Raw genomic sequence first — 15,710 nt, forward strand, 5'->3', positions numbered from 1 at the left:
AATGATACGAAGTTATTGTCTAATTATCGTGGAATATAACTTTTATCAAAAATATTTTCAAAAAATTTTGGAAGTGTTTCTAGAAACGTTTGGAATTTCCTTTTATACAAAGAACATTTTTCAAAAATATCAATTTGGATTCAGGACGGGTCGCCTCACTTAGGATGCAGTAAAAAGGGCGTTCAATGTAATAAATATAGACCTGATATTGGTTAAATTTTATGATTATAGTATGTATGATTTGGCCCACAAGTAAATTAGTAAAATTTAACTGGTAGAAATAGAAAAACAACCTTAAAAAGTGGCAATATTTCTATTGCCTCAAGTTACTTCCAGTTATTAGTGGTGTGCCTTAGGCCATCATTCTAGGATAGTTCTTATTCAATACATTTTTTGTTACCATCTTAGTTAAAGTTGTGGATGACGAATCATATCAACATAAAATGGCAAGTCTGAAAAGTTATCTAAAATTTTAACCTGCGCGGTTAACCAAATGGGGTGGATTTGTAATAAGCACAGCCTAGTGCTTAATGAGCTAGATACCCAACGAGCATTTTTGGCAACAGCTACGTAATCGCGACTATAAAGAATACTTTTAGGCACCGTTCTGTTACCACTTTTTTACCAAAATTGGGAATGATTTTGCTGTAGCAAATACGTAATTCTATCGTCCCGGGAACTTCTTTTTAACGTCCCATAGTGGTTTTTGGGATGTCATAAAGTAGTAATTGTGCAGTGCTAGTTACTAAGAAGTTACTGGGACAATATTATGCAAACATTTTGATTCTCTTTCTTTGTCAACACAAATAATTTTTTATGGTCCGTCTTTATTCTAAGTGATGGCGTTGTATCGCGGTTAATCTACTTCATATTGTATTTAATATAGCTGATATTATCGCTTACCGGAGTGGAAAAATGTAAACGACGCAAATTTTACTGTTAAACATAGGCAATATAGGGCGAAAATAAAGAACGCCACATTAAAATAATGACTTTTAACAAAAAAATATTATACAAAGTCTAAATATTTAAATTTAATTTTTTAAAGAAGGTAGATAATTTTTTTCACTCCTCTTTACTCCTATGAATATAAGAAGTCTATAATTTAAAAAAATTTGCATAAAATGTAAAAGTATTCCGATTTTAGCAAATTCATAAAATCGTGCAATACCTTTTCACAAAATGGAGTCAAATAATTTAAAAAAATATGGCGAATTGTTGTTAGAGTTACCAAGAAATTTCTTTTGTGACTTCAAAGTAAAAATGACTTAGGAATAAGTAAATTATTTCAAAAAAATGCTACTATAAAGTATATTTTACTGCATAGTAGAAATAATTACTTAAAGGTAATTTGCTTTATTAGCCAAGGTGGTAAATATTACTTTAAAGAAGAAATAAGGGTAACTATTTCGGTCTTGTTACTGATAATATTACTTCAAAGTGTATTACTGCGAGGTAATATTTTGATGTTCCTATGTAGTCGCAAGAACTTGAAATTTAACTTTGTAATCGCGCTTACTTAAAAGTTCCCATTTAATCGTCCCACCGACCAATATTTTCTACTTTATAGTAACGACGTTGTAAAGGTCAGGTCGCTAAGCGGTATCAGCTACCATCAGAGTTACCGCAAAGTAATAATTACTATATAGTCAAGTATTAAGTTAATATTACGTATTTCTTACTACTATTTTTTACTTGGCAGTTATTTAAACTTATAAGATATTTTTTTGGTACCATTTACCAATTTATTACTTGAATAAAGTAATATAGTCAAATGTTGTAGCCGTAACTAAAATTGCTAGTTGGGTATAGAAAGAGATATATTTAGCCTCACTGAGTTAAATAAACGTATGCCTATTAAAATACATAAAAAAAACAATCAAACCAAATAAAGTTATTATAATTTTATAAAGTTATAGGTATATTAATTAATAATGTAAAAGGACGAGTACTTTTTTGTGACAAAAACAACGCTCTGTTATAAATAAAGATTATATAAATGAGTTAGTTATAAAATATAAATAAAACTGTAAACTGCGAGGATTTTGAGCAAAATGAATTAACATTTATAAAAAATATTAGACATAAAAAAATAACAGAACTTAATTTTTACCAATAAATGCAAATAAAAGCATGCATAAATATAGACACATAAAGAAGATTACTAATATTACTTTATTAACTCATATAAACAATATAACTATGATATTAACTCACTGACAGTAAATGTCAAAAAATCTAACTTTAGGTGTTTTTCAATGCGTATAGTGGGATTACCAAGCAAGCATGTTCTTAGGATTTATACTCCAGATTGTAAAATGAATATTGACTGTACTTGTTCTGGCAGCATCCAATCAACCATTATAAATTTAAATACTTAGGTGTTTATTTTGACAACTGTTTAAAATGGCAGCATCATAGTGATTATGTTCAAAACAAACTAAAAAAATTAATATATAAATTTTATGAGTTACATAATATACTCAGTAAAAAAAAAAATAAATGGATACAAAGCACTAGCTGAATTATGCCTAAGCTATGGTATAATATGTGGGGGTGCTGCCTACAATAAAGCTTTAAAGAATATTAATATTATACAGAAAGATCTTTTAAAACTTATTTTATTTAAATCCAGACTGTTTCCCTCCAACCTTTTATTTGAACAATCGGGAATATTTACTGTTACCCAACTTTATATTAAAAATGTACTTAGATTCTCAATTTGTAGTAACCTTTTTAAAAATTTTATTAGTCATAATGTTAATACTAGAGCAAATACACATCAACATCAATTTAGTGTAACTCGAAAATGTCTAACATATATAGCTCCCAAATTATTAAATATATTGCCGGAACAATTTAAAAACAAAAAATATTATAGTGTAAAGAAAAAATTGCACTAATGGATTAAAGATAACATAAATTCCATCAAGCGTGCCATTAACTTCCATTAAATTATAACTAATTAGCATTTAGTCAATTTAATATTTGTGAATTTAATAATATTATTTAAGCAGGTATATGTTACTATTATTAGTGTTAGGTTGAAGTTCATTATGAACTATTATTGATGAGCTGAATGTGCATACACACAGACAGATTATGTCCATTGTATGCATATTATAAGCATATTACATCTCATAATAATTTTAAATTAATATGTAATTGATTAAATAAATTAAATTAGTAACTTACAATAAAACTTTGCCAATTTATTAATCTAAAATTGCTAACTCAAAAACTAAACTCTTTGTAAACTCTGGTTTTACAAAAAAATATTTGCAATTAATCTACTTCTTTATCAGATAATCCGACATGTTCACATGAATCAGTATCATCTATGTTGTAATTTCACGAACATTCCTCACTATCTGCCTCGGAGAGGCAGCTATCGCTATGCGTTTATCATCATTTATTGTTGGAGTGTTAGTAGCTCCACTTATCTCACAGACATTTAAATAAAAGGTTTTATGAAAAAAACCATAATTTCGTTTTTTCTTTCGCAATAAAACGTGACTATTTTATTTAAACTATCTTGTTGGATCGAACTTTGGATTCTTTCTTGTCTAGAGACACTTAGTCTCACCTAAGAGTTAATATGAAGTTGCACTTACCTAAACATGAACTAACCAAAGTTGCAAATAGCCGCTTATCAATTAAATAATATAATAAACTTTCTATCAAACTGAAACTAATTGAAAGAGTTAATCCATTTAAAGCTTTATTTGAGTCTAACAAGAAATTCCTTTTACACTCTAGCAGAATATATGAATGTCGGCGTTTTTATTTAGTATTATTTGACATTAGCCAATACTTGTAAAGTCTAGAAAAAAGTCTAAGAAATGAATATTTGTCTATTGTCTATCCCAAAAGAAATTGATTATTTAATATATTTTAAAAAGTGAAGTAAATAAATAATTTAAGATTATATTGTGATAAAAAACGTTATACATACTGGGTTAAAAGTGTAAGCATTCTTAAACATGAGCCGGACATCCCTGACCAGCTGCTCCATCGTTTTGTAGTGACTGTCGGTGTTCCAGTTCAATTTTTGCCTGATCACGTCCAACGCTATCGGCTTTTTTATTATCTGATGGTACTCGACATTCTAAAAAATATAATACATTTATTAATATACTTTACAATAAATTGAACTTAAAGTAAAATTTATAAATGAATGCAGAGAATATTTTTAGGACACTACAATCAGAACTTTAAGGATAAGACGAAGAATAAGAGGATAAAAAATATTTTGACACACATCAAAATGATCAAGGAGACAAAGGTAGTAAAAGACAATTAAAAGAAAATTTGAAAACTTATTGTAATTAAATAGATTTGACGTTATTGTAGAAATAGTTCTGAACATTAAATTATTAAAAATATACAAATTCATTGCAATATAATAATCTATGACAATTTAAAATAGTAAAATATCGAAAATTCGCAATCACAAAGTTTAAAAACAAGTTAATACAAGACAAAGTCTGTATTAACTGTTGTTAATAATGCTCCTGGTTAAATTGCCAATGTCGTTTTGCTCAATTTGTAGCTGTTGCTCTTGCCTACAGTTCAGCAACTCTTTCGGCGGAATATACTTTCCGATTTTATTATTTTTTGCAAGGCAAAGCAGCATCGGCACCTTGTATTCTGTTGTTAATTTCTTGTGTAATATTATTGTCAAAGATGATCGTAGCTCCCAAATATTTAAACTGATGAACTCTCTAAAAATGTAGTGATCTATTGTCACGTTTTATCCCATTCTACCTCGTTGTTCTACTCTGGTTGTAAATATACAGTGCATCCGTAAAGTAGCGGATAAATTCAATAAAAATGAAATGGACCGTTTCAAAAAAAATTTCCTGAACCCATCGATTTTAATATTGGGTTTAGGGTTTTTCTACGTGGAAATTAAATATACAGGGTGACTAAAAAAAAGATATGACTTCATCAATATGTTTTTTAAATGGAAACCACCATTTTTTAATGCAGAATCAGAAAGAACGCATTTTTTTACAAAGGATATGGTACAAATGAATAGTGGTTAAATAAGCAATTTTGAACGAAAAATTATGATAAAATGTAAAATTAAAGAAATCCCTATCTAATAAATGAAATCTTGGTGTTTTGGTTTTTTAGTTGTTGTTGTCAGTGTCAAAACGTGAATGTATTTTGGTGCAACTATTTGTATTTTTACATTTGCAAGTGGTGTTTATTCTTTTTGAGAAGCGAAAGCAGTATCATCGTGCATTTTATTAGTAACTACACTTTATTAAAATAAGAAATATGTAAATATTAAATATGTATAAGAAAATTAACCTAACGTGAAAGAATCGAAATCTTGTGCATGATTGGTTTCGGAGACATGTCGCGTACTCAAAAGAAGGTGGTTAAGTTGTTTAATGCAACTTATCCTCTTATCGGTCGCCTATTATCCAAAGCATGGTAAGCAGAGTTAAAGCAAAGTTTAGTGAATTAGGGCATGTTCGGGATACTCAAATAGCGGGTCGGGGTTCAATAACTGAAGAAGATGAGCTTAACGTTCTGTTAACGGTCTAAGATAACCCCAAAGCCGCAATTACAGGCACGGCTTTTAATGTTAATTTATCGCGATCTACTGTGTATAAAGTATTGAAAAAAGCAAAGTTCCACCCTTATAAAATATTCTTACTTCAAGAGCTATCGGAAGATGATTTTGATCGCCGAAAAAAATGTTGTAAGCAAATGCAGCAATTATGTAATAATAACAATAATTTTGTAAAATGGATAATATTTTCTGACGAAGCAACGTTTACTTTAAACGGCCATGGGAACAGGCAGAATTGCCGATAATGGGCGTCCGAAAACCCTCATTGGTTCACAGTCATACACAACACCCTCAAAAAGTCAACGTGTGGTGCGGTATAGTGGAAGGAAGAGTTTTAGGACCTTACTTTTTTGATGACACTCCCGTTCGCAATATACTTTACCCGTTCGCAATTATCTGATGAAGTTTTTCGAAATCGTTGGATTGATAGACGAGGGTTCATTGAATGGCCACCTAGATCGCCAGATTAACTCCCCTAGATTACTTTTTATGGGAATACTTAAAAAGTAAAGTGTATGTCACTAAACCAGCGAGTTTAGAAGATTTAAAAGAACAAATACGCCAGGAAATTTGTAATATTTATATTAGTTTTTTTTTTATTGAAAGATTTATATCCAGCTGTCAATGACAACGTTCAAAAAGAATTTTTAAATCGCCTTGGTTATTGTCAGAGTGTTAACGGTGCTCAATTCGAACATTTAATTTAGATAGGTATTTCTTTAATTTTACATTTTATCATTTTTCGTTCAAAATTGCTTGTGTAACCACTGTTCACTTGTACCATATCGTTTGTAAAAAAATGCGTTCTTTCTGATTCTGCATTAAAAAATGGTGGTTTCCATTTAAAAAACATATTGATGACGTCATATATTTTTTTGAGTTACCCTGTATATTTAATTTCCATGTAGAAAAACCCTAAACCAAATATTACGAGTAAAATCTACGGGTTCGGGTTTTTTTTGCCAGAAACAGTCCGTTTAATTTTTATTGAATTTACTCGCTACTTTACGGATGCACTGTATATTATATTTTACTGTTTATTCAAACTCCAACTTCTTTTGCAGCTTTACCAGTTTTATGACACTGATAGTTGTGTGTCCCACTATATCTACATTATCAGCAAAAGCCAGCATTATACGAGGATTCCGATTTCCAAAGAGTAACGTTTGTGTTCTTGCTTTTCGCACAACGCTCTGCCGATGTTGAAGAGAAGTGTGGATAACGCATCTCCCTGTTTAAGACCACTGTTGATTGTAAAGAAGATCGACACTTTTCCTTGTGTAATTATCTAACTTTTTTGGTATGTCCAGTTCTGCCATGGCATTCCACAATTCAAGGTTAATTCTTATCATATGCTTGCTTAAAATATCTGATTCTGTTGAATTTCCAACACGATCAGTTTTTTCTGAAACCACACTCGCACTTAGTTGTTCCGATAACATTACGGATTTCTCGTTACGGCGTCATTTAAAAACCCAGAATTCTCACTACACTGACAGAAAAAATTGTAGTGAATTCATTTTTCAGTTTACCAAATATTCCTTGAAGACTTTAATACAATAAATTCATTATCAACAAGAATACCTTAATATACTGACATAAGAAGTGTTACACCTAGGAGGAATAATTTGTTTTTGCTTACAATTCTTAAAATTTCATGTCTTAGTTTTGGTGAGGGAAGCCTCTTCCAAAAGCTCGTCCGTTTACTAGTAAGTATAACAAAATGCCTCGAGTTCCAAGATGTCAAAATTATCACTATCTTAATTGTAATGCAATGACAGTAATGCGTGTGTGTCGAATATGGATAGAAGAACGCAGAGGAACACGAAGAAGGCGAACTGGTCAACCGAGGTGTACCATAAAGTGTTATTATAGGCGCTTCAGACATCTAGCCTATATTGTTGTGCCATCTAGTTTTGCTATAACAGGTCAGATCGCTGACCAATGGTTTGGAGAAGAAGGTAGACCTGTTACTATGCGTGCACTCTGTTATCACATTCTTTCGAAGTTTTTTCACATCGTCTACGGTTGGTGCTTCCTCTGACTGCAGACCACTGTCATCAACGTTTGAACTGGAGCAGAGAACGGCAACATTGGGAGGCAGAATGGTATAATGTCATCTTCAGCGACGTATCGCGATTCTGTCTAGGTATGCACGATGGCTGTAGAGATAAGACGCCATCGTGGAGAACGCCGTGACATTGACTGTGCTGTTGAAAGGTATGTCCACAGGATTATTGGAGTCATGGTTTGGAGGGCTATTTGTAGCCGAACACCCCTTCTCTTTGTTAGAGGTATTATGAATGCCACGTGTTATTTTGATGATATCCTACAAATTACTTTACTACTTTATCTAGAGGTCCGTCGGCACTTCCTTTTTTCAGCAAGACAACGCCCATCCCCATATTGCTCGCCATACTACGCCATTCTTTCTGCAAGAGGCAGTCGTTAGCATATGTGGGATTTGATGGGGACGAACAAGACTAAACACTTTGCACCACCCGCCACACAAATTCTGGCACAAAATTCCATGAAGTTCGAATTGGTTGGAATGCGGTGCAACTAAACATCGCGCATGCCTAGACATATACAGGAATGTATTCAGATGCAAGGTTGCCAAACACTTTATTAATTTTTTTCCTATTACTTGTCTATAAAAATTCTTGCAAATATGGTTATGTAAGACTCCTTCATTGCCAAAATATTAAGTTCAATAAATTAATCCGTCTGGTTGTATCACTTCTTATATCAGTGAGTATATGATAAGGTATAACGACATTTTTTCGTCTACAAATAAAACGTCTTTTTTTCCTTATCCCCTAGACCATTTTGAGGTGTGTGTTAAGTGCTATTACTTTTCAGATACCTTTAATATTATTGATGAGTAAGTAATTTCTTACCTCCGGCCCAATAATCTCCCTAAAAGGCAAGCTAGTTTCGTATTGGCAGTACAACTCCAACACCAATCGTTCGGCGATTTTTCGCTCTCGCACGCTCAACTCGCCGTCCTTTCTTTCGCTTAAAACTGTCTCGGGGATATCGGCGAAGTTCATGCATAACAGACACTGCCAAGTGTCGTTTTCCCTGCAAAAGAACAATGAATGTATTTTTTTTTATACTCATTAGATAAAAAAACGTTTCTATGTATGATAATCATGCAATTTAAAAAGTTATAGAGAGCCAATCTAACTAGTTTTAAATATGTTTTGTTTTTAGGAAGAGTAGTTCAATCAAATGTACTTTTATAGTTCAAATTGGATGAAATTTAGCTGCATAGAACATTTATAAGAAATAGCTAAATTCACTTTAAAATTTGTAGATCGTTTCCCTCTTAAAAAAATCCTTCTAAAAAAAGGTATTGTAAGGCAATATTGACTCTTAAAACATACTTTTACCCTTGCAAATCTGAAAACAAACTAAAGGAAACTCATATTTTTCTTAATCGAAGATTGTAGAAGTATAAAAATTTATTCGATTCAAAAATTTATTTTTGCCAACAATCATTTGCAGCAGCCAGAAAAACTCTTGAAAAATGACTTCAAAATTATTCCAAAAATATGGACATATCTTATATTTACTTTAAATCCCTGGAAGATCTAGAATATTATTTTAAATGCCTAGGAGGCATACGAACGAATATGTAATACCCTCACAGTATTCCAAATGGCGCAGACACGACAATGATCCCAAAGTCACTTTACGACTTTGACAGGTCTGTCAAGCAACATGTACGACATTAAGAAGATTAAAGACATAATTTAAGGTCCACCATTAACATCATAATAAGGCTTGAGATCTTGAACATGTCAATTTCCTTTAGATTTTCTCTGCATTTTCTTAAGTTAATAAATATAGATAAATGAAGGCTGATCTACCACAATATTTTGGTTAATTTCCCTACCCTGCATGCAAAATTCTAAGGCATGTAATCTAATTTACTGTACCACAATTAATAAAATAAGGTGTCTTCCTAATAACCTCATTGCTGCATTAATTGCATAAGCCGAAGTTGCAAGATTCTCATCCCAAACTCTATGATTTTCAGATGCAAAAGCTGTTATTGATTTTAATTTACTCATTCTAGTAACATTAAGTGATTAAACATGATTTTAGATTTATAATTTTTAGCCAGATTGAGAAACTTTTTACTTCTAAATTGAACCCCACTATCACATCTAATTATTTCAGAAACCCAGTAAAATAAAAAATATGCTTCTCTAGAATGTAATGTATTGAATGTATTAAATACATGTGTGATAAAAAAACTACACTCGCTTACTTTTAGGCAAAGGACTAAATAAATTCACACTAACAATCTGCGTTTAGAATCTAAATTAAAACCCATTAATGCTGATGAACTCTTTTACTCGGGTTTTTTCTTTTTGCAAACTATATGTCTTACAAGCTTAATCATGAGTTATTAGCGACTTATTACCTAGCCAATAATATTATCTATCTAGGGACACCGAACATAAACTAGAATAGAAGGATCACTCTAAGCGCCGCCCAAAATATTGCCTTTCTCACTCGCTTTCTGATGCTACTCTTTTTTGCGGCCCGGTGGCGACTGCGTTATACGGGGGCGTCTTCAATATTAGAACTATAATAGCGTTGTGCGGAAATTTTGTACTTTAAAAATGCCGGCGATATGTTGCGTAGATGGCTGCAGGAGTAAAAGGGGATATACATTTTTTTAAAAATAAAAATGGATTAGTTTACAGAAAAAAATACACGCTTTTCTTCAGTATTTCTTAAATATCTCGGAAAATTGAGATCCTACAAAAAAATCTAATAAACAAAAGATTGGCTTTTGTTTGATTTATCTAGGTGCTATAGGCGCTAAGATACAACTGTGTGAACATAACCCCTTTTTTTAGATAACAAAATATAATGACGTAAAATAATAACGTTAAATAATTTAAAAAAAAAAAAGTTTTTTATACTCTATTTCAAAAGTGTGTAGAGCAATAAAACCTCATCAGGTATGCAAAAGTGGTACCTGGTGATCCACCAATATTTTATGCCACTACCTTAGTTGGGTATTAGTTTCAATGTAAAATTCTTTCTTTTCGTTCATTGCAGGTAGTGCCACCCGGTTTTGGGTCAATTTATGAGTTTTGCCCATTGTTACCCACTGATAAACATTGAAAACGGTTCGCCAAAGGCGTGCAACTGGGACTTGTTTTTTACCTTATAATTAATGTACTTAAATGCTATTTTATTTTAGAAAGTTACTTTTGTTTAAATGGAATAATATATTTTTTCACAAATTTATTGAACATAATATGTAGAGTAAAACAGTTGAAAATGTCACTTTTGGATCTGGCACTTTTTGAACAGTGTATAACAATTTTAAATTATAATAGATTGTAGTCTTCTTCGTCATCTGACGAACTGTCATTACCTCTTGACATTATAATTAAAGGATCGACTGTCCGATCGATGAGGTTGTCAAGATCCCACATTTTGTCCTCTTGCTTAATTACATGCTGGACTGCTTTTCACCAATTCTCTGGTGTCGCTTCCGTAATGGCTTGATCAAACAGTAGCTTAACATCTTTCATTTTAAAAGTCGTGTTTTGTCTTGCTACAAATCCTTTTACCTGCGCCCATATCAGTTCTATAGGATTTAGTTCGCAATGATATGGCGGTAAGCGCAGTACAGTTATATTATATTTTTCGGCTATATCTTCCACGGCGTATTTCATGAAACGAGTTTTGTGTAAGTTTGCTATTGCCAGCAGTTCTTTTTTTATCAAATTTGCTTCAAACGCAATACCTTTTGCAGTCAGCCAATCGATAATTTCTTGCTTTCTCTAACTTGAAGTTGGCGTCTTCTCTATTCGCCGTGAATGATAGCTTGCGTTATCCATAACCACCACCGAATTAGCCGGAAGAAATTTTATCATTTCACCAAAATAGTCCTCGAAAACGTCTGAGTTCATGTCTTCATGGTAATCTCCTGTGCGAGTCGACTCAAAGGTTAGCAGACCTTCTTTTAAAAATCCCTCTTCGCTTCCAATACGTGTGATTATAAGTCTTTTTCCTTTTCCCGAAGGTACTTTAATACCCGTAGACAGGCCTTCTATGAAAGCTTGGCGAGCACTGGTTATATTTTTGTCTTGCCACATTTTTTGGACTATATAACCTTCGTTAATCCACGTCTCATCAAGATAAAAAACTTTCTTTTGCTCCCTGCGGTACTGCTTGATACTTCTCAAGTATTGTTGTCTCCAACAAACAATTTCGTCGCTCTCCAGTAAAAGTGCTTTGCGGTTATGCTTTTCCCAGGCAAAATCCATATTTTTTAAAGTTTTCCATAAAAGTTTTCTACTTATCAACGGAATACTGTCATCTCGGCCAAGCTCCATTAAAATTTTGTCTAGGGTGGGTATTTCCTTTTTAAAATAAAAAGAGTGAACTTTTCTTCGAATTATACATTTAGCATTTTCATCAAGGACTTTTGTAGGTCGTCCTGACTTTTGCTTGGGAGATTCCACTTGACCTGCTACTTTTCTTTCCCGCAACAATTTGAAAATGATGGACTTTCCAATTCCACTCATTCGAGAACATTTTTCAACAATTTCTTGCACAGTAAAACTAGGATAATCGTGTTTTATGCAATAATGTACATTTAAAATAATAACTTTTTCACTCAGCGATAGTGGAGAATTTTTAGTACATCTTTTCGTTGGACTGAATACCTCCATTTTTTAAATATTGGGATAATAATATTGTGATTACACTACAGCGTAGCAGTGACTACTAACGTTTAAAATTTGATTTAAAAGTATTTATAGTCTGTATATATTACCTGACCCCATTTTTGCATGTTACAAAGCGTTAAAAGATAGGTACCTATACAAAAGGATTAAAAGTATTTATTTAGTATTTAATCTCTTTCAAAATAAAGGCATTTAATCCGTGAAAATTAAATTCATAAATATTATAAGTACCTGCGCCTATGAACTACCACGAAATGTAGCCAAACAGAACGGAATTCCCCAGTTTATTGCTCTATACACTTCTGAAATAGAGTATAGACAAATATCTAGCACATTTTTTCAAGTATGTACTATCAAAAACTTTAAAAATAAACTTGATTGTAAGTCATTAGCATAAAAATTTAAAAAGTTAGGAATAAAATAAAAATAATTGCAGTTTTAAAAAAATGTATCATAAAAAATTATGTATTTATTTCAAAAATTAAAGCGGAAGGCTACGCTTAAGGCTACAATGGACTATATATAGGTACCAATAATATCTTCAAAAAGTGTCAGCGATTTAGAGTACATATTTTTTTTAAATCGTGATTTTAATCTAAAAAAATGCAAAATTTTTGGTAATATTCTGTTATTAGTGGTGGTTTTTAATAGTGAAAGCTATCCGATTTATTATTAGTTGCATTGCAATCATTTGAATGATATACATTTTAGCCACTTATACCGTCTAACCATACTTAAAACTGCATTTTTTTCGTCATTAAGGGTGGTTTTTAAGGGTTTAAGTTTCAAAATATTGATGTGTACTATAATCCCCAATGTAAAACTATTTATTTTGCATATTTATATGAATTCGAGGTTGTAAAACACCTATTTTCGTTTTATTTGAATTTTAGTGGTTTGAATTTTGGTAGCTTTCATCCCCTATTTTAAAAGCAAATAATTAGGCATTTAATAAGTTTTTTTTCATTTAACTGCCTTTTTATATTTCACTGTTACCGAGTTCCATATGCTGAGTGTTGTTATCACATTATTATGTAAATTTTATTAAATATTTAAAAAATGGGTATATTAACGAAGTTATTATTAATCAAGTGTATGTAATATTAGGTAGGTAGTTTCTTGGTCAGTTAAGAAAAGAGCATGAAAGGAACGTAAAGCTAAGATTTAATTGTGTACATTCTTATAAACTTAATTTTAAAGCTATGTACCAAGTGTTTTTCTTATAGTTATTTGTTCAAAAGAGATACTTAATAATATTCTTTCAATTTCATTTTAACAATAATACAAAGTGCCTTTAATTTCAAAAAATTCCATATGTTACACGCTGCCCGCCGCGATGTACGAAAATATTCCTTATTAAAAATGTTTCAAACACCCCCCGTATCGTAAAGGATTGCCGTCGGAACTAAATAATGATTTACGACCGCGTAAAAAAAGTCGGCACTGTTTAGAAGTCCCTACTTCAAACGGCCGCAAGAGAGTGAACCTACTGTCTTGTTCTTTATACTGTGCTAGGGATGAGTCTTATAGACCTCTCACCTCCTAGATGCGAACTAAGACTATCTGAGAAACATTGCTATCTTATTCTTGGAAAGAAATTTCCATAATCTAACTTATTAACATATTTATACATTTTTCGGAAAGTTTAATAGATTCTTAATAATACGATCTCTTCAATTTAATATACCACACTTTTCTGTTGGAATTACTTGTCTATTCAAAATCAAAAAGTTTAATGAAGTCTCAATTCACAGAGATCTTCCTTGAATAATATATTAAATAATCCATTTTTTCATTTTGAACTGTAAAAAATCTTTTCTTCCTCATAGCCAAACTATAATAGATATAAATAACACTGTACAGGGTGAGTTTTTCAAAGCGCGGAGTAGTATTATGCATTGATGATATTATTTATCGATGACGTGCTCCTGGACTATTATTTGGTTAAGCATTCTTCACATTTTAAAAATATTTTGGACTATACAGAGTGCTCCGAAAAAGCAGGGCACTACAAAAGTTAATTTTTTTAAATGGAACACCCTGTATTGCAAAACATTTTTGAATTCTTTGCGTAATTACCAATCTTTTTTGATAATGGTTTAATATGCCAAAAACTAATAGTTTAGGAGATAAATCAAATTTTGTTAAAAATTTAGAATTTGCACGCATCTCTTTAATATTAAAATTTAGCACCTAAATTTTGAATACAGACTTAATTTTTATCATCAGAAGTAAAATAAAGTTACTTTGATATGCGTGCTATGTAAAATTATTCATTTTGTTATACAGGGTGTTTTTTTTGAAAGGCCAAACTTGCCCAACTTTAAATATAAAAATCTCTCTTATTTTAAATGAAACACCCTGTATATTTTCATGTCATCTAATAGCTTACTTAAGAGCCTATAAATTTTATTAATAATATTCTATCCCTATCTCTAATAGTTTTTGAAATATACTTATATTTCTTCATTTCGTGTTATTTTTTTCTTATAAAATGAAACAAATTTATGGACGTTTCTTTTTATTAAATTCACTTATTTTTATATAATAAAAGTTAATTTCTGTTCAACAAATGTTCAAAGATATGTCCTCCTTGTTCGGATAAAAATTTTAATTTTTTTAATTATATTTTGTCGAACATGGTATAACATTCCTGGTGTTACGGTTTGACAGGCATCCCTAATCCTCCATTGTAGTTGGTTTTGTTGCATAGACTTTATCTTTGAGATAACCCCACAGAAAGAAATCTAGCGGCGTAAGATCGCAAGACCTTGGCGGCCATGCAACAAATCCTCCGCGACCAATCCATCTTTGAGGATATTCTTGATCCAAATATTCCCTTACTACACGATGAAAATGGGGAGGCGCACCATCTTGTTGAAACCACATACTTTGCCGTTCCTGGAGATTGACTTCTTCTAATAATTCAGGCAATTGCTGCTGTAAAAATACTCGATATGAATGCCCATTCAAAAGTTCATTAAAAAAATATGGTCCAATTATACGGTTATTATGGATGCCGCACCATACATTAAGGGACCAATGATTCTGGTGCTGAACCTCACGTACCCAATGAGGGTTCTCTGTTGCATAATAGTGCATATTATGCCTATTGACAGCACCATTGCTTTTAAATGTCGCCTCGTCGGAATACATAATATAGTTAACAAAATTTGGATTAATTTCAATTTTGCGAAGTAACCATTCACAAAAAGTTACACGTAGCACGTAGCTCTTAATTGTGAAGTTCTTGATGCAACTTAATGTGATATGGGTGGTATTTATATCTCCGTGTTGTCCGGTTTACCGTTGTCTGCGAAACATCAGAAAATAAGGCTAACCTACGGCTACCAATGTGGGGATCCTACTCAATTTGCAAAAGAATTTCAAGTTCTTTA

General features: G+C 31.7%; 1 protein-coding gene across 1 annotated transcript in view; it reads right to left on the reverse strand.

The window, feature by feature from the left end:
- Window positions 1-15,710, reverse strand: part of LOC126750690 (E3 ubiquitin-protein ligase TRIM33) — an 88,453-nt gene that overhangs the window by 12,622 nt on the left and 60,121 nt on the right. Inside the window, exons 11-12 of the mRNA XM_050460386.1 lie at window positions 8,488-8,671; window positions 3,956-4,108 (exon numbers count right to left, since the gene is read on the reverse strand). Coding sequence (XP_050316343.1) covers window positions 3,956-4,108; window positions 8,488-8,671 — 337 coding nt within the window. The remainder of the gene's footprint in view (window positions 1-3,955; window positions 4,109-8,487; window positions 8,672-15,710) is intronic.

The sequence above is a fragment of the Anthonomus grandis genome, chromosome 2 (assembly GCF_022605725.1).
Source record: "Anthonomus grandis grandis chromosome 2, icAntGran1.3, whole genome shotgun sequence".
NCBI lineage: Eukaryota > Metazoa > Arthropoda > Insecta > Coleoptera > Curculionidae > Anthonomus > Anthonomus grandis.